A 19,813-nucleotide genomic window follows, 5' to 3' on the forward strand; every position below is an offset into this window, starting at 1 on the left:
GGAACCCCTTGCCCTCAGAGTTCCTCCACTACAATGTGGGTGTAACAGGGAAAGGTCCCTGTTCATCCACTGGCCTTGCCACTGAGGAAAGCCCAGGCAGGGGGCACTTGTGCTCCTGTTGGAGAAGGATATGCCCTCAAGTTAATTACCCAGGACCTGCTGGCCCAGGAAATGAAAAAACTTAGGAAACGTTATTGAGAAATCTGGGGCAGCCCCAGGAGAGGCCATGGGGAGCAGAGGGCTGGGCTGAGTGGAGGAAAGGCGGGAACTAGATAAAAGGAGGCCTCCAGCAGCCTCTGCTCAGTCCTCTCCCTCCAACCCTCAGTCCCTCTGTCCCTCTGTCCCTCCACTGTCCCTGTACCATGGGGCCTGCCTCAGGTTCCAGCCTCCTACTGCTGCTGCTGAGCAGTCTCCCCCTGGCCCAGGGGGACCCCATGTGAGTAGTCATGGCCCTACCCCAAGTGAGGCAACTTCTGAGGTGGAGTAGGCATTTGTGGGTTCAGGTCCTTGTAGAATTCAGGGTGCATTATGCCAGAGGATGAGGAGTTAGTGGGGAGGAATGCTAATAAATAGGGCTGCCTGTGACTTTGAGAGTTTATGGGTTGGGTGTTTGTGAAATTCAAGCATTGTACAGAGGGAGTGTGTGGATGTTTATGAAACTGGGGGTCTGCAGGTTTAGGGTGCATATGGTGTTTGCTGATTCTGTGGATGTGGAGGTTTGACTTTCCATGATTTAGGAGTTTGCAGTTTTAGGATTTATGGGTTTCAGTGTGTGTAGAGCTATGGCGTGGGGTTATGTTGGCTGGGGGTGGGGCGGATTTAGTTGTATTTATAGGCCTGGGTGATAGAGGTTTAGGTAGAGGCTTGGAGTGTTCAAGGATTTGGGGTTCAAAGATTTGGTATATGTGAGTTTGGCTATGTATAGTTGGGGTGCCTGAGGGTCTGGGTGTTTAGAAACTTAGGGCGTTTAAAGATTTAGGGATCAGGGTTTCAGGAGTATGTATGTAGATTCCCCAACTGTGGGTTTGGAAGTCTAGATAATTAGGGGACTTGCTGGTTCTGGTTTTGAGGTTCCTGCAGGAGCAGGGACTGGGGAGACCCCCTTGGAGGCTGGAATGTTTGGTTCCTAGGATGACCCCGTGCACTCTTCCCACAGGTTCTCCATAATCACCCCCAACATCCTGCGGCTGGAGAATGAGGAGACAGTGGTGCTGGAGGCCCACGATGGGACAGGTAACATTCCTGTCAAGGTTAAGGTACACGACTTCCCAGCCAAGAAGCAGGTGCTGTCCAGCAAGGACACCATTCTGAACAGCGCCAATGGATACCTGAGCACCGTCACCATCAAGGTGGGTGCTCACTGGAGCCGCCCCGCGGATGCTCCACCCCCTATGGGTCTTCTCCCCATTCCAGCACCTCGCTTATGAGCCCTGTCCCTTCCTCAACCCTTCCATATTTTTAATCCTCATGAGAATATGCTTTCACCAGGAGGAAAGAAGAGAGAGAGAGAGAGAGAGAGAGAGAGAGAGAGAGAGAGAGAGAGAGAGAGAGAACATGCTCAGTTGCCTCCAGTACACACCCTGGCTGGGGAATCAAACCTGAAACCCGGGTATGTGCCCTGATCAGGAATTAAACCCAGTGACCTTTTGGTGCACAGGTCCAAGCTCCAACCAACTGAGTCACAGCAGCCAGGGCAGCCTTTCCTCTCTTTAATTCTCCTCCCCATTTGAGCCCCTCCTTTTATTGACCCTGCCCCTTCTAAGGCCCTCCCTAACCCTGAGCCCCTTCCCTTCCAAGCCAACAATGTCTGTGTCCCTCCTTTTGGAGCCCTTTCCCTTCCAAGCCCTCTCTTCCTTCAAGCCCCTCTCCTCTCTGAGTCTCCTCCCCTTTCTGAGCCCCCCTACTACTGAGCCCTCCATCCTCTGAGCCTCTTCTCTGATCCCCCTTTCCATTCCTCTCTGAACCCTAGCCTGTCTCCTGCCCTTGCCCCCTCACTGAGTACCCCCCTCCCCAAACCCGGGCCAACCAGAGAGACCAGGCAGGAATGAGGGACAGGCTCTGTTGTGAGGAGGGGCTGGTGTGGACCCGCCAAAGGCCCAGAGGTTGGACGGTGGGCAAGGGGCCCTGGGGCAGACCCCTCCTCATGCTCTCTCCCATCCATGCCTAGATCCCGGCCAGCAAGGAGTTAAAATCACAGAAGGGGAACAAGTTTGTGAGTGTCCAGGCGGTCTTTGGAAATGTGCCAGTGGAGAAGGTGGTGCTAGTCAGCTTTCAGAGCGGGTATCTCTTCATCCAGACGGACAAGACCATCTACACCCCAGGCTCCACGGGTAAGGGGCTGGTGGGTGGCTCCGAGGGCTGGGGCTGGGTCATTGGGAGGAGCAGGGCCTCACTGAACTGTCCCTTTCTCTCCCGCCACCTCCCAGTCCTCTATCGGATCTTCACTGTGGACAATGAGCTGCTGCCCGTGGGCCGGACGGTTATCGTCAGCATTGAGGTACCAGGCAGCCGGGCCCCCAGACACACTTGGGGCAGAGACTCAAGGAGAGACTAAGGGAGAGTTTGAGACAGAGAAAGAGACACTAGGAAAGACCTTAAGGCAAGCATGTCAAACTCAAAGGCTAACACGGGCCAAATAAACAAGGTGTGAGTTATGTGGGCCGCAAAAAAACAAAAGCTTCAACTTTCATAGAAACGTAGGTTTATTTCTATAGAGACATGCTGAATACAGAGGGCTGAAATAAATGATAATCTTTAACATAAGAGAACATTTTAATAAAAATTACTATTTTTTTATTTAACATGAACTTACCAGACACTGAATAACTGCACAAATTAATAAGCGTAACGCAAATAAACCTATTTTTCTTGTTCTCCAAAAGTGAAATATTTCCTGTTGTGCACACCAAACAAGTCAGTACAAGACTAATGACATGGCAATCGGCTGCTAAAATATTCACTGCTAGTGTTAGTGGGGAGAAATGGTACTCTCGCAAAAAAAAGACGCTTAAGGGAAATGAATGCAACAGGATTATAGTAATCCGTCATTAGCGAACGTTGTAGTTTGTTATTAACAATTAGGTATAACAGTATATTGTAAAAATTAAGTTATGAAATTGTTATTAAAACGTTTCTTACATACCATTATATTGGCTGGGCCACAAAAATATTTCTTGTGGGCTGCACGTGGCCCACAGGCCTCGAGTTTGACATGCTTGTCCTAAAGCAGTGGTCGGCAAACTCATGAGTCAACAGAGCCAAATATCAACAGTACAACGACTGAAATTTCGTTTGAGAGCCAAATTTTTTAAACTTAAACTTCTTCTAATGCCACTTCTTCAAAATAGACTCGCCCAGGCCGTGGTATTTTGTGGAAGAGCCACACTCAAGGGGCCAAAGAGCCGCAGTTTGCCAACCACGTCCCTAAAGCAAAGAAATATAGACAGGCACAAACACAGAGGCCTAGAGGTGGGCGGGGACCCAGGGAGCCGGCATGGGGCAATGTTCACACCTATGAATTCCACCTCCAGATAAACCGCTGGTCCCTGTGACTCTGGCCAGGTCTCTCACCTTCCTAAGCCTAAATTTTCTCTTCTGAAGATTGGAGTAATTCCATAATGCTGTGTAGTAGTCTGTTCTGCCTACTGTAGCCAGGAGGCACCTGTGAGCACCTGAGTCTGGGCCAGTCCCTCCTCTGCTCACATTTCTCCAGGACTCCTCCCTCCCTCCAGATAAAAGCTCAAGGCCTGGCTCAGTGGTTGAGTGTCTACCTATGAATCAAGAGGTCAAGGTTGGATTCCAGTCTGGACACATGACCAGGTTTTAGACTAGATCCCCAGTGTGGGGCATGCAGGAGGCAACCAATCAGTGATTCTCTCTCATCATTGATGTTTCTATCTCTCTCTCCCTCTCCCTTCCTCTCTGAAATTAATAATATATATCTATATATATTTTTTAAAAGCTCAAGTCCTCCCTGTGACCTACAAGGCCCTGAATGACCTCCCTTGTCCCTTTCCTGCCCTTACCTCCTCCCACTCTCCCTCTCACTCACTCTATTCCAGCCACACAGGCCTCTTCCCTGTTCCTCTGACACACGAGGCAGAGTCTCCTGCCCCAGCGCCTTTGCACTGGTTATTTTTTCTGCCCAGAAAACAATCTTCCTCCAAAAATGCACTCTACTTGCCCTTTATCTCCTTCAAGACTTTGCTCAGATGTCACCAATGCCCCAATGGTACAGTGAGGCCTTTCTGAGCACCTGTAAATTTGCAACCCCCTCCCATTCACACATGCACTTCACTCTTCCTGCCATGCTTTTGGCATCCTGTAAATTGGATTTATTCATTTATTAATTGCCCCCTCCACCAACCTCTGTGGGACCACAATTCCCTACAGGACAGAGTTGTGTGTGTGTGTGTGTGTGTTTTAATATATTTTTATTGATTTCAGAGAGGAAGGGAGAGGGAGAGAGATAGAAACATCAATGATGAAAGAGAATCATTCATCAGCTGCCTACAGCACGCCCCCTACTGGGGACCAAGCCCGCAACCCGGCATGTGCCCTTGACAGGAATCAAATACAGGGCCCTGTAGCCCTGGCTGGTTTGGCTCAGTGGATAGAGCAGGCCAATGCTCTATCCACTGAGCCAAACCAGCCAGGGCTACAGGAAAGAGTTTTTATCTGTTTGTTCCGGGGCTTATTCCTTAATTGATCCAAGTGTTTGGCATATAGTGGGGCTTAATACAAAGTGATGGAAGAAAGGAGGCAAGGAGGGAGAAAGGCAGAAGCGAAATGTCGCCTGTGCCAACAGGGTGGCATTTTCCACAGTTACCCTGGTTTCCAGGAGAAGCCAGAGAACCAGATTTCTATGTGGGGTCTCCCGATGTTTAACTGTTGACAGAAATGAAATAATATGTGTATAGGAGATTGCTATTCTTGCAGAGGAGAAGGTTGAACAGAGCAATTATGTATGGCTTGGCACAAATCAAATGCTCAGCCCAGGGCCTTGAACAAAAGGAGGTAATACAGTCTAGTGATTCTTAATATCAGGGGGCCACTCATAATGATGAGCTCCTGCTCATATGAACGCTGTCTCACGCCAGAGGGTCTGTATTTATCTCCTGTTTTTAGATGTGCACATTGAGCACAGAGAAGTTAAGTAACTTGCCCAAGGTCACACAGCTTGTAGGTGGCACAGTGGGATCTGAACGCAGGCTGACCAACTCAGGTCCACGTTCTTAGCCGCTGCTGCTGTAGACATGGCAGAGAGAGTGTCCAGACACAGAGAAGGAGAGGGCCAAGGGGCTAAGCCTGCTCTGAAGAACCACACCCCTCCCTGTCTATCTACAGACGCCCGAAGGCATTCCCATCAAGCGGGACCCCCTCTCTTCTCAAAACCACATTGGCATCTTGTCCCAGTCTTGGAATATCCCGGAGCTGGTCAAGTACGTCAGGCCCTCCGGGAGTGGGTTTGGGGCTCCCCTCTCCCAGAAGGAGTCGGAGGCTGCCAGGTCTGAGCAGATCACTCACCTGCCTTCCCCACAGCATGGGGCAGTGGAAGATACGAGCCCACTATGAAGATTCGCCACAGCAGGTCTTCTCCGCTGAGTTTGAGGTGAAGGAATACGGTAAGAGAAGGAGGGAGTCAGGATGTGGGCCCCATAATGCTGGGTTCAGTGCTGGCTCCTCACCAGTGCTGTTCCCCCACTCCAGTGCTGCCTAGTTTTGAGGTCCAAGTGGAGCCTGCAGAGAAATTCTACTACATTGATGACCCTAAGGGCCTGGAGGTCACCATTACAGCCAGGTGAGGGGCCAGGTGAGGGCCAGGAGAGAGACCAGGTGAGGGATTGGGTGAGGGGTCAGGTGAGGACCAGGTGAGAAGCCAGGTGAGGGGTCAGGTGAGGGGCTAGGTGAGGGCTAGGTGAGGGGCTAAGTGAGAGCCAAGTGAGGTGCTAAGTGAGGGGTCAGGTGAGGACCAGGTGAGGAATCATGTGGTACCAGATGAGGGGCCGGGTGAGGGCCAGATGAGGGTGAGGTGAGGGGCTGGGGATTCTGGGTCCTCTCCATGGCCAGTGGAAGTTTGGGGGAGGGGGACACAGCTTTTGAGGAGGGAGAATCTGAGACTCTCCTCTCTGCACAGGTTCTTGTACGGGAAGAATGTGGATGGAACGGCCTTCGTCATCTTTGGGGTCCAGGATGGTGACCAGAGGATTTCACTGTCCCAGTCACTCAAGCGTGTTGTGGTACCTACCAAGGGCTCCCAGAGCTTCCTCCACTCTGAACCCTTCCCTCTCACTCTCTGAATCCCCTCACTGCTGAGTCCATCCCCCTCTGAGCCCTCATTCCCTGTCCCAGATAGAGGATGGCACTGGAGAAGCTGTGCTGAGCCGAGAGGTCCTGCTGAGTGCGGCCCCAGAGCACCCGCGAGAAGCTGCCCTAGTGGGAAAATCATTGTATGTGTCTGTCACCGTCATCCTACACTCAGGTGAGGCATGGGCTGAAGGTGGAGGCTCAGTACCACCACGCAGTCCGGTGTGAGAGGGGAGGCCCAACTGAGGGAGGAGGCCCGGAATGAAGGTGGGATCAGTCTTATGACAGAGGCCCCGTCTGAGGAGGGAGGTCTGGTATGAAGGCAGCAGGGTCCAATGTGGGGGAAGCCTGGCCCTGAAGGGTGGCCCAGTAGCCCACCCTCACAGCTGGCCCCCTCAGGCAGCGACATGGTGGAGGCGGAGTGCAGCGGGATCCCCATCGTGACCTCCCCCTACCAGATCCACTTCACCAAGACGCCCAGGTTCTTCAAACCCGCCATGCCCTTTGACCTCATGGTGAGACCCAGGGCAAGGTTGCACCCCACTCCTGAGCACTAGCCTCGTCTCTGGGTCTGCTGAACCCCCTTCACCTTTCCCTGCACCCACAGGTGTATGTGACGAACCCCGATGGCTCCCCAGCGCCCCGCATCCCTGTGGCAATTCAGGGCTCCAACCAAGAGATTTCTGTGACCCGGGATGATGGCCTGGCTAAGCTAACCATCAACACACACAGGAGCCAGAAGCCCCTGTTGATCACTGTGAGTCTGCACCAGCAGGACCCCACCACAGGGAAACCGAGGACTTTATTCATACAGCGGGCTTCTAATGATTGCACAAAGGGGTCTTGTCATGTGCATAGCGGGGGTCCTTTCATTTGCATAAGTGGGTCTTGCCATTCACACGGAGATGTTTCATTCACATAGAGGAGTCTTGTCTGCACATTGGAGTCCTGCCGTCTGGGTAGAGGGTCCTCCTGCCATTTACACAGGGCCTCCTGTCATCTGCATGGATGTCTTATAAGGACCCTTGTGATGACATTAGTGCACCTGGGTGACCAAGGATAATCTGCCAATGTCTAGATCCTTAACTCCATCTCACCTGCAAAGTCCCTCTTGTCACACAAGCTGCCACATTGCCAGGTGCAGGGGTTAGGTCATGGACATCCCAGGTAGGCAGCATGCCTCCCTGTCTCCCTGCTCAGGTCCGCACAATGAAGGAGGGCCTCCCGGAGGGGCGACAGGCTACCAATCAAATGCAGGCCCTACCCTACAGTACGATGGGCAACTCCAACAACTACCTGCACCTCTCCGTGCCCGCCACGGAGCTCAAGCCAGGGGACAAGCTCAATGTCCACTTCTTCCTGCAAATGGACCCCGGCCAGGATGCCAATGTCCGGTACTTCACCTACCTGGTGCGTGGCTTCCTACAACCCCAGGTCTCCCCGCTCCTCACTTCTCCAGCTCTCAGAGCCCTACCCCTTTCCAAATCCCCCATCCTCCCTCCTGCTGTGCTGATCCTTATGCCAACCTGTCTCCCAAGGTCATGAACAAGGGGAAGCTGTTGAAGGTAGGACGCCAGATGCGAGAAGCCGGCCAGTTCCTGGTGGTGCTGCCTCTGACCATCACGACAGAGTTTATTCCTTCCTTCCGCCTGGTGGCCTATTACACGCTGAACAAAGGAGGCCAGAGGGAGGTGGTGGCTGATTCCGTGTGGGTGGATGTCAAGGATTCGTGTGTGGGCACGGTAAGCATTGTGAGTCTCTGTGCCCATCATGTGACTCTCTGCCTGGCCATGGCTTTCTCTGTTTCTGCCTCTCTCCATCCTTCTGAACCCATTTCTCTGCCCTGCTTGTAGAGTTCCTGCCTTTCTCTTCCCCTTTTCCATCTTGTTTTCTTCCCTGTTTTAGTCTCAGTATCTCTTTTGCCCCCAATTTTCTCTTTCCTTAACTTTCTACCTGATGATGGTTTTGTGCGTGTCCCTTCTTCTCTCTCTGTCTCCACCTTTCTCTCCTTCCAGACCAGACCAGAACCCCTTCTGTCCTCTACCAACCAAGGCTGGGGCCTCACTGGGCTGACTTCTCCCTCCTACCCCTCCCACCTCCTCACAGCTGGTGGTGAAAAGTGCCATGAAGGAGGAAAAGCATCAGCATCTACCTGGACAACAGATATCGCTCAAGATAGAGGGTAACCAAGGGGCTCGAGTGGGGCTGGTGGCTGTGGACAAAGGCGTGTTTGTGCTGAATAAGAAGAACAGGTTGACTCAGAAAAAGGTATGTCCCCATGTCACTGAGGTTGGGTAAAAGATGGCAGAGGCAAAAAGATGGCATTGGGTTGAGGTGGGAATGGCGCTGGGGAGAACCAGTGACATGAGATTGAGTGTGGGTTGAGTGCAGAGGTCAAAATGGACACAGACATGGGAATGGGTTGAAGTTCAAGTTGCAGATGGAAATGCGGATGGACAGGGTCTATGTTGGGGACAGTCATGGTAATGGACACAGATCTGAGTCCCACAGCAGCACACTCCGATCACCCACTTTAGAGTGTCTGGGGCCCAACAGGAGGACAGTAGTGAGGTTAGGTGGATGTGTTGGTGCGTTGACCTAGGCCCTGCTGGCCTGGCCTCAGCCTGCCCTTGAGCCCCTCCCCACCCTGCAGATCTGGGACACAGTGGAGAAGGCAGACATTGGCTGCACGCCGGGCAGTGGAAAGAACTATGCAGGCGTCTTTACGGATGCCGGGCTGGTCTTCCAGACCAGCAAAGGCCTGCAGACCGAGCAGCGGTCAGGTGAGGAGTCGGCCAGTGGACAGCCAGGGAGGGGCAGCACTTCTACCTCCCAGATAGGATCCGGGACCCTGGTTTCAAGTCCTGCCTCTACCACCAACTAGCAAATCGCTCTCCTCTCTGAGCTTCTGTGTCTACATCTGTTAAATGGGAGCAATAACACTCCCCCCTCGCAGCTACTGTGAGGAGTAAACCAAGGACAGGCAGTCAGTGTTTAACCCATCTTGTTCTGTCCACCCGCCCCTCAGATTTGGCATGCCCGAAACCAGCCACCCGGCGACGCCGCTCTGTGCAGCTCATGGAGAAGAGGATGGGCAAAGGTGGGAGCCCTCATCCGCCTCCCCCACCCTTGCACCCTGTCCACTGAGATCCCAGCAAAGCGGGAGGAGGGCACGGCCTGGACCTGGGCAGGTCCTCCCTGCGAGGCCCTGTGGGGACTTGCCTGGGGTGTGTGTTCCCACAGCGGGTGAGTACCCCAGCAAGGAGCTGCGCAAGTGCTGTGAGGACGGTATGCGGGAGAACCCCATGCAGTACCCGTGCCAGCGCAGGGCGCAGTTCATCCTCCAGGACAAGGCCTGCGTGGACGCCTTCCTGGACTGCTGCAACTACATCACCCAGCTGCGGCTGGAGCTCAGCCGGGACAGCGACCTGGGCCTGGCCAGGAGTGAGTGCTGCGGCCTGGGGGGCCCTGCCTGAGGGCCGGTGTTGCGGGGGGGTGCCCATCAGTGGGGATGGGAAAAGTGTGGATCAAATTTGGTTTAAAGAGCAAAGGCAGGTGTGAGTGGCTTGTGAAATTGAGGGAAATTACATTATCAATTACAGGATGAAACGTAACAAAAAATATGCTTCTGCTTAAAACCTAAGGAAGATTGGGAAACTTGCCCAGTGGCTGGCTGGCCGACCAAGACCAACGCAAAAATAATTACCTTGTTTTCTTTAAACAGCCTTTAACTTACAGACAAACTTGTGCGGGTTAAACCCGCTCCCCCCTTGCCTTCCCTCAGCTATTTGATGCCCCCATAATTCTGAATAGTTTAGTGTGGATTTTTTGGCAGCAAATATATTCTCCTAAACACCACAGCACAATGCTCAGCATCAGGACATTACTATGGATTCCTTCCCACCATCTAATTCAGACTCCACTCAAACGTTGCCACTTTTTAAATTTTTTAGTTCTCTCTAGGAAAAGGACCCAGTTCAGAGTCACACATTGTATTGGTGTGTCTGGTTGTGTCTCTTTAGCCTCCTCGTATCTGCCCAACCCCCAGCGGCTCTTTGGTCTTTCTGTGACTCTCACGTTCTTCATGTACAGGAGGTACACAGGCCAGATCATTTGAAAGTTGTTCAGCCCCCTGAGTCTGCCTGATGTTTCTCCTGCTCACATTCGGGTTTTGCATTTTGGGCAGGGCTGTCCCAGAGGATATATCGTGCCCTCCTTGGTGCCTGGAATCAGGAGGCAGGTAGCATTTGTTAAGGCACAATTTCTAGGCAGCGGGAAGACATAGAACCAGGCACTTGGAAGATTCAGAAAATGCACTTTATTGCAGGAGCACAGGTGCTGTGACTCAGGGGAATTGGTTCCTAAAGCTGAGCGCTGACTATAGCGGGCTTTCTCTTTATAAAGGGCATTATGTTCTTTGTTTATGGTTCCCGGGCTTTTCACGGGCTTTTGCAGCCCCCCGTAGGATGGTGGTAAGGGGGAACAAAGAGGCCCTGGCTGGTGTCTGCAGTCAGCCACACATAGTTTATGGCCCTGCAAGAAAAGTATTCAGGGAAACAGGTTTTTCAAGGGCATTAGCTGGAAGGGGTTTGGGGTACAGGATGCAGCTATGAGCAGGCCTGGGGGGTCCATAGACATCAGCTATTGTAATCAGTCATCAGGCAATGAGATGATGTTAATGAGATGATGTTTTGACTCCTGGTGGGTCGGCCTGACCATACCTATCAGTTCTGCTTGCTGGATTCACAGCTGAGTCACCTCCTCAATCACTTTGCAGGCCTTGAAAAGAAAACTTTAAGAAAAAGTTAGCCCCCTATCTATATATATAAAAGCCTAATATGCAAGTGTCCCACCATTCAACCATTCACCCAGTCACTATGATGTGCACTGACCACCAGGGAGCAGACGCTCCAACCGGTAGGTTAGCTTGCTGCTGGGGTTTGGCCAATCGGGACTGGGTGAGATGGGCCGGACATGGTCTGGAACCAACCTCCCACAGCCCCACCCTGGTCTCTAAAATATTTCTTCTAATTAATTTCCTTTCAGTGTGCACAAATCCATGCACCAGTCCCCTAGTTTACATATAAGAAACTTAACCCCATATGCACATAAGTATATGTGTTCTGCGATTTAAAATAATATAATTACTTTTCAGATTAATTCGGGTACACTATCAGGTTGTAGGTCTCTATTACATTGACTTGTCCCATCATTGGTGATGTGAATCTTGATCCTTGATTAGGTGGTGTCTGCCCTGTTTCTCCATTGTAAAATTCCTCTTTATTCCTTTCATATTTTTTAACATCTTTTTAAAATTTAAGTCAAGAGAGATGTTACCAAAGATCAATATCACTTAGCCTTTAAAATAATAGATATGGATGGACGCCTTATATGGTAACACATGATTTTTGTGTACATGTGTACTTTGGGGGGCGGGGCTTAGCAGCCACCTGTCAAAGGCAGCTGTTGTCAAAGTGGAGAAATATTTCTAAATTCTTTTATCTGGAAAGCTCAAATCCCCTCCACCCCTCCACCCACAAAAGACACAAAGATTCCCAACACACGTGAGCAAAAGACTGTCTATCTTCACTCTCTTTGCAAATGATGACAACTAGGCAGGCTGCTTTCTACTCCTGACAGAGCCTTCCTTCTGCAAAGAGAAGATAAGGCTGCTGAGGGAGTTAGACCTCACTGATCTGCTGGGCTGTGGTTTACACCCATGGGGAGATTTATTTCTCAGTATTGCGTATGTTTTTTAGTCAACTGGGGGTGAGACAGAGGATGGCTTAAACGTTAGTAGCGCCAAAGGCACTTTGATGGATTATCCCAGAGCAGGAATGGATTTAGGCATCTGTGCAATTGCACCTACTTTGTTGTTAGACACACCCAGAGCCAAGTTAAAGTCTGTCCACCATTTCTTGAGGAGAACCCAGCCATCGGTCAGCCTTAGCCACGCCCAGCGGTGTTTACTTGCTGGTGGTGCCCAGCTGCAGTAGAGGCCACCAGGGTCTCCATCAGTCCAGAATCTCCGCTCACCTGGATGCTCTCAGGACCAACGTCACTTCTGATGCAGCAGGCACCGTGCCAGGGGTCAGGGTACCTTTAGAAGCTTATGAAAATGCTTTTGTTTCTTGGAAATCAGGGGAAATGTATATACCCTAGCCTGGATTATCCTTGCCTTTATACCAACGCCGTTGTATAAAATATCACTTTTAACATTTTTATGGAGGCAGGAGCCCTCAAAGGGGAACAGCCTTTAACTCACAGACAAGTCATTTGTCCATGGGTGTGTTTTGCTGCCAGCAACCCCTCCAGGGCTGTAGAAATGAGTATCTAAGGGGACAGCAGGGGAAGCAGGTCTGCTTTTAACCCAGATTGCCCCCACCTGCCCAGGTGACCTGGAGGAGGACATCATTCCAGAAGAAGACATCACTTCCAGAAGCGACTTCCCTGAGAGTTGGCTGTGGAAGATGGAGTTGTTAGAGGACCCAGAGAAAAATGGGTAAGGCTGGGCACCCCTCATTCCAACCCACCCCCAGGCACTTCCTACCCACACTCAGGACCAGAACATTTAATTTGCATGTACCCCAACCTCCTCTGTTTTCTGGGATCATAGTGCAACTCCACAACCCAACCTGGAAAAACCAAGAGGTGCCCACACCTGCACCCTCCAACCGGTCCCTTTGGGGCCCCTCATTACCTGCTCTCCTCTCCACCACATCTTCTCCTAAGGCCCCCATTTCTCCTCCATCTAGAGTCTCCTCCAAGACCATAAAGGTGTTTCTGAAAGACTCCATCACCACCTGGGAGATCATGGCTGTGAGCTTGTCCGACAGGAAAGGTGAGATGGTGGTTTCGCAGGCCCAAGGCCCCGGGCATTTTCTGTTTCTTATCCATCCCAAAGCTCCTCTGCTTCGTGGTGGCTGACACTCTGCCCCCTGGTTACTGGGTGGGGTGGATGCATCATAGTCTAAATGTGGGTGTCAGTGCTTTTTATTTTTATTTTTTTAATATGTTCTTATTGATTTTTTAGAGAGAGAGAGGAAGGGAAAGGGAGGGAGACAGAAACATCAATGAGAGAGAAACATCAGCATCACCTGGCTGCCTCCTGTATGCCCTTTGTTGGGGATGGAGCTCAAACCCAGGCATGTGCCCTCACAGGGAATCGAACCAGTGACCTCATAGTGTATGGGTTGATGCTCAATCACTGAGCCACACTGGCTGGGCAATGCTTTTTATTTTTTAAATTGATTTTATTTTTAGAGCAGTTTTAATTTCACAGCAAAATTGAGCAGAAAGGCCCTGGCCAGTTTGGCTCAGTTGGTTGAAGCATCATCCTGTACACCAAAAGGTGGCGGGTTCAACTCCTGGCCAGGGCACATACCCAGGTTTCGGGCAATTGGAGTCTGTGCTGGAGGCAACCAATAAATGTGTCTCTCTCACAACAATGTTTCTCTCTCTGTCTCTCCCCCTCCCTTCCATTCTCTGTAAAAAATCAATGGGAAAAAAATATCCTCGGGTGAACATGAACAAAAACAAAAGTATTCTATTAAAAACTTGAGCAAAAAGTACAGAGATTTCCTATATACTCTCTGCCATCCCCTCTCCCATGCACAGCCGCCCGCACTGTCAACATCCCCCACCAGAGTGGTGCATTTGTTACAATCAACCATGAAACCCCCAAGTTCATAGCTGACAGTAGGAATTCACTCTTGATGTTGTACATTCTATGGGTTTGGTCTAATGTTTCATGACACGAGTCCACCATTGTAGTATCATAAAGATTAATTCACAACCACAAAAACTTTTAAGGAGGTGCTGTCGGCATGATAGTAGGTAAAGCGATGAAGAAAAAGGAGGAAGCAGATGAAATGGGGGTGGTCAGATTGTTAAGCGTGACAAAACGGTTACCTGTCCCCGGTCACCCACAGCGGGACTGAGACCTGAGGAGCTCTAGCTAAATGGAGATGGTTTACAGCAGGGCCGGAAGGGGTGAGGGAAGGAAGACCCCGACTTTTAGTGCAAAATATAAGTAGGTGCCAAAAAGTTAGTCATCAAGATAAATAATATCCCACTGCAATCGTTTTCAAAATAAAAGTGAGTACAAAAAAAAAATCTATGATGAACAAAATATCCATATTTTAAACAGAGACCAGAGCCATGACAATCCACAAAGGAGTTTGAGGCAAGAGAAAAAATGTGACCCATATCCATATTTTATGTATACTTTAAAGGTAAAATTTGTCAAACAATATTAAAACATTAAAAGGCAGGTGTATTCAAACTCACAATATTAAGTGTAAATATTTTATTTATACCAGAGCCAGACTTACTTAGGCTGTATTCTCATTTTGTTTATTCACTTTAGTATCATTTTACTTTCCTGACTTCAAGATTTTAAAAATCTGCTTCTTTGCTGATCTCAGTTTTAATTGAAGGAATTGACATTTTCTGCCCATTTCTCTTATTTAAGAAAAATATGTTTATTGGTTTTAGAAAGAGGGGGGAGAGAAAGAGAGTTTGAGATTCATAAGAGAAAAACATCCATGGGGATGGAGCTCCTAACCTGGGCATGTGCCCTGACCTGGAATGGAATTTCAGTGCATGGGACAATGCTCCACGAACTGAGCCACACCAGCCAGAGCTATGGCAATTTCTCTTGAACAAGTGATTATCTAAAAAGAAATCATTTACACAGGGACACACGGTTTCCTTTTGCCTGGGACTCCAGTATGACTCAGCACAAGCCACTGTGTGGCCTTAATCAAGTTACTCAACCTCTCTGTGCTCCTCCATAAAATGTACATGATAGAAATAGCACGTACTCAAAGCATTATTGAGAGGATTGTTATGAGTTAATACATGTAAAGCCCTTATAATAGTGCCTTGAAAAAAAGAAAGGAAGGAAGAAAGGAAAGAAGGAAGGAAGGAAGGAAGGAAGGAAGGAAGGAAGGAAGGAAGGAAGGAAGGAAGGAAGGAAAGATTTAATGTGGGCTGGTGTGTTATTTTTATTTCTGATAGTCCCATGAAAAAATGAATATGATGAACCCGAATTCAGAGATACATTTTATTTGACACAAATATATCCAAAATGTGATCATTTCCATATTTTATAAAAGTTTGCAAAACCACTATCACACTAATAATAATGTTACAATAATAAAATCACTACTATTTAAGCATAAACTATTAAGATATTAAATTTTTTGTTTATTTATCTTTAAGCCTTATTTATAAGAAATATGTTTTTAATAATTTCAGAGAGAGGAAGGGAGAGGGAGAGTTAGACACATCGATGAGAGAGAATCATTAATTGGCTGCCTCCTGCACGCCCCCTCCTGGGGATCAAGCCCACAACCCGGGCATGTACCCTGACCAGGAATGAAACCATGATTTCATGGTTCATGGGTTGACACTGAACCACTGAGCAACTTTGGCCAGGCAAGATATCAAAATTTTTAATGACTTATTTTACTTCTATTTGTAAGCCTTTGAATCTGGTGCATCTCAATTAGGATGTGAGCTTTTCTTTTCTTTCTTTTTTTAATCTTTATTGTTCAGATTATTACAGATGTTCCTCTTTTTCCCCCCATAGCACCCCTCCACCCGGTTCCCACCTCACCCCTTGCCCTTGCCCTGCCCCTCCCCACTGTCCTCGTCCAGAGGTGTAAGATTTTTGTCCAATCTCTTCCCTCACCCCTTACACTGCCTTCCCCCCGAGAATTGTCAGTCCAATTCCTTTCCATGCCCCTGATTCTATTACATTCACCAGATTACTCTGTTCCTCAGAATTTTTATTCATTTGATTTTTAGATTCACTTGTTGATAGATATATGTATTTGTTGTCACTTTGTTGTTCGTAATTTATTATCTTTACTTTTTTCTTCTTCCTCCTCTTCTTAAAGAATACCCTTCAGCATTTCATATAATACTGGTTTGGTGGTGATGAACTCTTTTAGCTTTTCCTTGTCTGTGAAGTTTTTTATCTGACCTTCAATTCTAAATGATAGCTTTGCTGGGTACAGTAATCTTGGTTTTAGGTTCTTGCTATTCATCACTTTGAATATTTCTTGCCAATCCTTTCTAGCTGCATAGTTTCTGTTGAGAAATCAGCTGACAGTCATATGGGTACTCCCTTATAGGTAACTAAGTTTTTCTCTTGCTGCTTTTAATATTCTCTCTTTGTCTTTTGCCCTTGGCATTTTAATTATGATGTGTCTTGGTGTGGTCCTCTTTGGATTCCTTTTGTTTGGGGTTCTCTGCAGTTCCTGGACTTGTAAGTCTATTTCTTTTACCAGGTAGGGGAAGTTTTCTGTCATTATTTTCTCAAATAGTTTTTCAATATCTTACTCTCTCTCTTCTGGCACCCCCATAATTTGGATGTTGGTACACTTGAAGTTGTCTCAGAGGCTTCTTACACTATCTTCATAATTTTGGATTCTTTTTTCTTCTTTCTCTTCCTATTGGGTGTTTTTGCTTCCTCATATTTCAAATCTTTGATTTGATTCTTAGGATCCTCTAGTCTACTGTTGAATCTCTGTATATTATTCTTTATGCAGTCAGTGTATGCTTAATTTCTGACTGGTTCTTTTCCATTATTTTTGGCATTCTCACTAAGATTATTGAAGGTTTCACTAAATTCCTCAGAGGTTTCTAGAAGATTCTTGAGTAACCTTATAAGCGTGGTTTTGAACTCTATATCCAGTATTTTGCTTTCTTCCATTTCTTTCATTTGTGACATGTTTCTTTGTCTTCGCATTTTGGCTGCTTTCCTGTGTTGATAGAGTGACCTTGTGTGGTAGGTGTCCTATAGGGTCCAGTGGCTCAGCATCCCCAATCACCTGAGGTGGACACTCTTGGTGCACCCCTTTGTGGGTTGTGTGCACAGTCTTGTTGTAGTTAAGCCTTGATTGCTGTTGGTGTCACTGTGAGGAATTGACCTCCAGGCCAGTTGGCTATGAGGCTCAGCTGCTTCTTTGACTCTGAATCCACTCCTTTCATCAGTTTATTTTGTTAATTAAATTCCATATATGAGTGAGATCAGATATTTACATTACGATACATAACAGTAGCAAAATTACAGTTATGAAGTAGCAACGAAAATAATTTTGTGGTTGGGGGTCACCACAACATGAGGAACTGTATTAAAGGGTCACGGCATTAGAAAAGTTGAGAACCACTGCTCTAGTCTATGGGCTTCTACCAAAACAAGCTGAGCTCGGGACAGCTCCCGTGTCAGGGGTAAGCCTTGAGAGGCAGGAACTTCGGGCTGAACTTGGACCCTGTCCACCCTGCCCATCCCCTACCCCTGACACTCATGTTCTGTTCCCCTGGGCAGGCATCTGTGTGGCTGACCCCTATGAGGTGACGGTGGTGCAAGATTTCTTCATCGACCTAAAGCTGCCCTACTCTGTGGTTCGTAATGAGCAGGTGGAGATCCGAGCCGTCCTCTACAACTACCGGGAAGCAGATACGCTCAAGGTGGGCCCGTGGAGCAGGAGAGGCACGAGGGGAAACCTGGAGAGGGGACCATGGTGCGTGCCCCTGGCCTGATACTCTCTCCCCGGCAGGTGAGAGTAGAAATGCTCTACAATCCAGCCTTCTGCAGCTTGGCCACTGCCAAGAAGCGTCACCTGCAGACTGTATCCATCCCTCCCAAGTCCTCGCTGGCGGTGCCTTATGTCATTGTTCCCCTGAAGACTGGCCTGCAGGAGGTAGAGGTCAAGGCCACTGTCTATCGGTTCTTCATCACCGACGGTGTAAGGAAGACCCTGAAGGTCGTGGTGAGTCCTTGGGGCACCTGCTGCCTCTTGTCCTTCAGGAGGGACTCTTGCTCTCCCTGTGCTGTCAACTCAGTTTCGAGCCCCAGGCTCTGAGACACTAATACTGTCCGTGTTCAGCTTAGGAAAGTTAGGAGCCCAGAGGTGTGAAAGCAGGGCCGTGTGAGGCAGGGGAGACATTCTGTACATAAAGTTCTAAGGGGGTGCCCCAAACCTCAGCGGTAAAGATAAAAACAATTTTCATTAAAATATATATATATATATATATATATATATATTTATTTTATTTTTTAATTTCTTTATTGATTAAGGTATCACATATTTGTCCTCGTCCCCCCATTTCCATCCCACCCCCCTCCCCACACATGCCCCCACCCCCCTGTTGTCCTTAACCACTGGTTGGGCTCATATGTCTGCACACAAGTCCTTTGGTTGATCTCTCCCTTTATCCCCACCCTTCCCTACCCTCCCTCCGAGGCCCGACAGTCTGATCCATGCCTCCTTGTTTCTGGGTCTGTTCTTGTTCATCAGTCTATGTTGTTCATTATTTCCCCTAGATGAGTGAGATCATGTGCTCTTAGAAATACACTTATAAGAACCGAAAATGAGACAAGCAATAATGGTTATGGTGACAGGCAAATATATTTTAATATCAAATATGACATTTCAGTATAAGAGTTTTGTCTTGAATTTTAAAATTATTTTTATTTTATTTTTAAAATCTTTATTGTTGAAAGTATTACATAAGTCCCCTTTTTCCTCCATCGACCCATTCAAACCCCCCCCAACTCCTCCCACCATCTGTGTACATGGGTTATTCATATATGCATACAAGGTCTTTGACTGATTACCCCCCAACCTCCCACCCTCCCCTGCTTTCCCTCAAAGATTCTGCACTTTTTCCCATGCTTCTTTGACTCTGGATCCACTCCTTTCATCAGTTTATTTTGTTAATTACATTCCATATATGAGTGAGATCATATGATACTTGTCTTTCCCTGACTGACTGAATTCACTTAGCATCATGCTCTCCAGGTCCCTCCATGCTGTCTCAAAGGGTAAGAGACTCTTCTTTTTTACTGCTGCATAGTATTTCATGGTATAAATGTACCCCAGCTTTAAAAAAAAAAAAAAGCCTTTTTGTTGAAAGTCTTACATATGTCTCCTTTTTTCGCCCACTGACCAAATCCAGACCACCACCATGCCCTGCCCCAGGACCTCACCGCCCCACTGTCTGTGTCCATGGGCCATGCATATATGCATACAAGGTCTTTGATAGGTTACCTCCCACACCTTCCCTCCAAGATTCCACATTCTCTTCCATGCTTCCAATCTCTGGATCCCCTCTGTTTATTTTGTTACTTAGATTCCTCATTGAGTGAGATCATGTGATACTTGTCTTTCTTTGATTGGTTTATTTCACTTGGCATGATACTCTGCAGTTCCCTCCATGCTCAAAGGGTAAGAGATTCTTCTTTTTTACTGCTGCATAGTATTCCATGGTAAATGTACCACAGCTTTTTTATCCACTCATCTACTGATGGGCACTTGGGCTGTTTCCAGATCTTAGCTATTGTAAATTGTGCTGCTATGAACACAAGGATACATACATTCTTTCTGTTGGTATTTTGTGTTTCTTGGGATATATTCCTACAAGTGGGATCACTGGGTCAAATGGCAGATCCATATTTAATTTTTTGAGGAAACTCCATACTGTTTTCCATAGT

The 19,813-nt window shown here is 48.2% G+C and overlaps 1 protein-coding gene across 1 annotated transcript in view; it reads left to right on the forward strand.

The window, feature by feature from the left end:
- Window positions 1-362: 362 nt before the first annotated feature.
- LOC103304972 (complement C3-like) overlaps window positions 363-19,813 on the forward strand; it is a 60,182-nt gene continuing 40,731 nt past the window's right edge. The window contains exons 1-21 of the mRNA XM_054717463.1: window positions 363-436; window positions 1,157-1,349; window positions 2,168-2,330; window positions 2,427-2,497; window positions 5,347-5,441; window positions 5,542-5,624; window positions 5,710-5,800; window positions 6,137-6,239; window positions 6,352-6,481; window positions 6,706-6,821; window positions 6,914-7,063; window positions 7,507-7,716; window positions 7,845-8,048; window positions 8,413-8,574; window positions 8,960-9,089; window positions 9,335-9,406; window positions 9,550-9,750; window positions 12,700-12,808; window positions 13,062-13,147; window positions 17,645-17,787; window positions 17,877-18,089. Of these exons, the coding sequence (XP_054573438.1) occupies window positions 363-436; window positions 1,157-1,349; window positions 2,168-2,330; window positions 2,427-2,497; window positions 5,347-5,441; window positions 5,542-5,624; window positions 5,710-5,800; window positions 6,137-6,239; window positions 6,352-6,481; window positions 6,706-6,821; window positions 6,914-7,063; window positions 7,507-7,716; window positions 7,845-8,048; window positions 8,413-8,574; window positions 8,960-9,089; window positions 9,335-9,406; window positions 9,550-9,750; window positions 12,700-12,808; window positions 13,062-13,147; window positions 17,645-17,787; window positions 17,877-18,089 (2,799 nt within the window). The remainder of the gene's footprint in view (window positions 437-1,156; window positions 1,350-2,167; window positions 2,331-2,426; window positions 2,498-5,346; window positions 5,442-5,541; window positions 5,625-5,709; window positions 5,801-6,136; window positions 6,240-6,351; window positions 6,482-6,705; window positions 6,822-6,913; window positions 7,064-7,506; window positions 7,717-7,844; window positions 8,049-8,412; window positions 8,575-8,959; window positions 9,090-9,334; window positions 9,407-9,549; window positions 9,751-12,699; window positions 12,809-13,061; window positions 13,148-17,644; window positions 17,788-17,876; window positions 18,090-19,813) is intronic.

This window comes from Eptesicus fuscus, chromosome 6, assembly GCF_027574615.1.
Source record: "Eptesicus fuscus isolate TK198812 chromosome 6, DD_ASM_mEF_20220401, whole genome shotgun sequence".
In the NCBI taxonomy this organism is placed as follows: domain Eukaryota; kingdom Metazoa; phylum Chordata; class Mammalia; order Chiroptera; family Vespertilionidae; genus Eptesicus; species Eptesicus fuscus.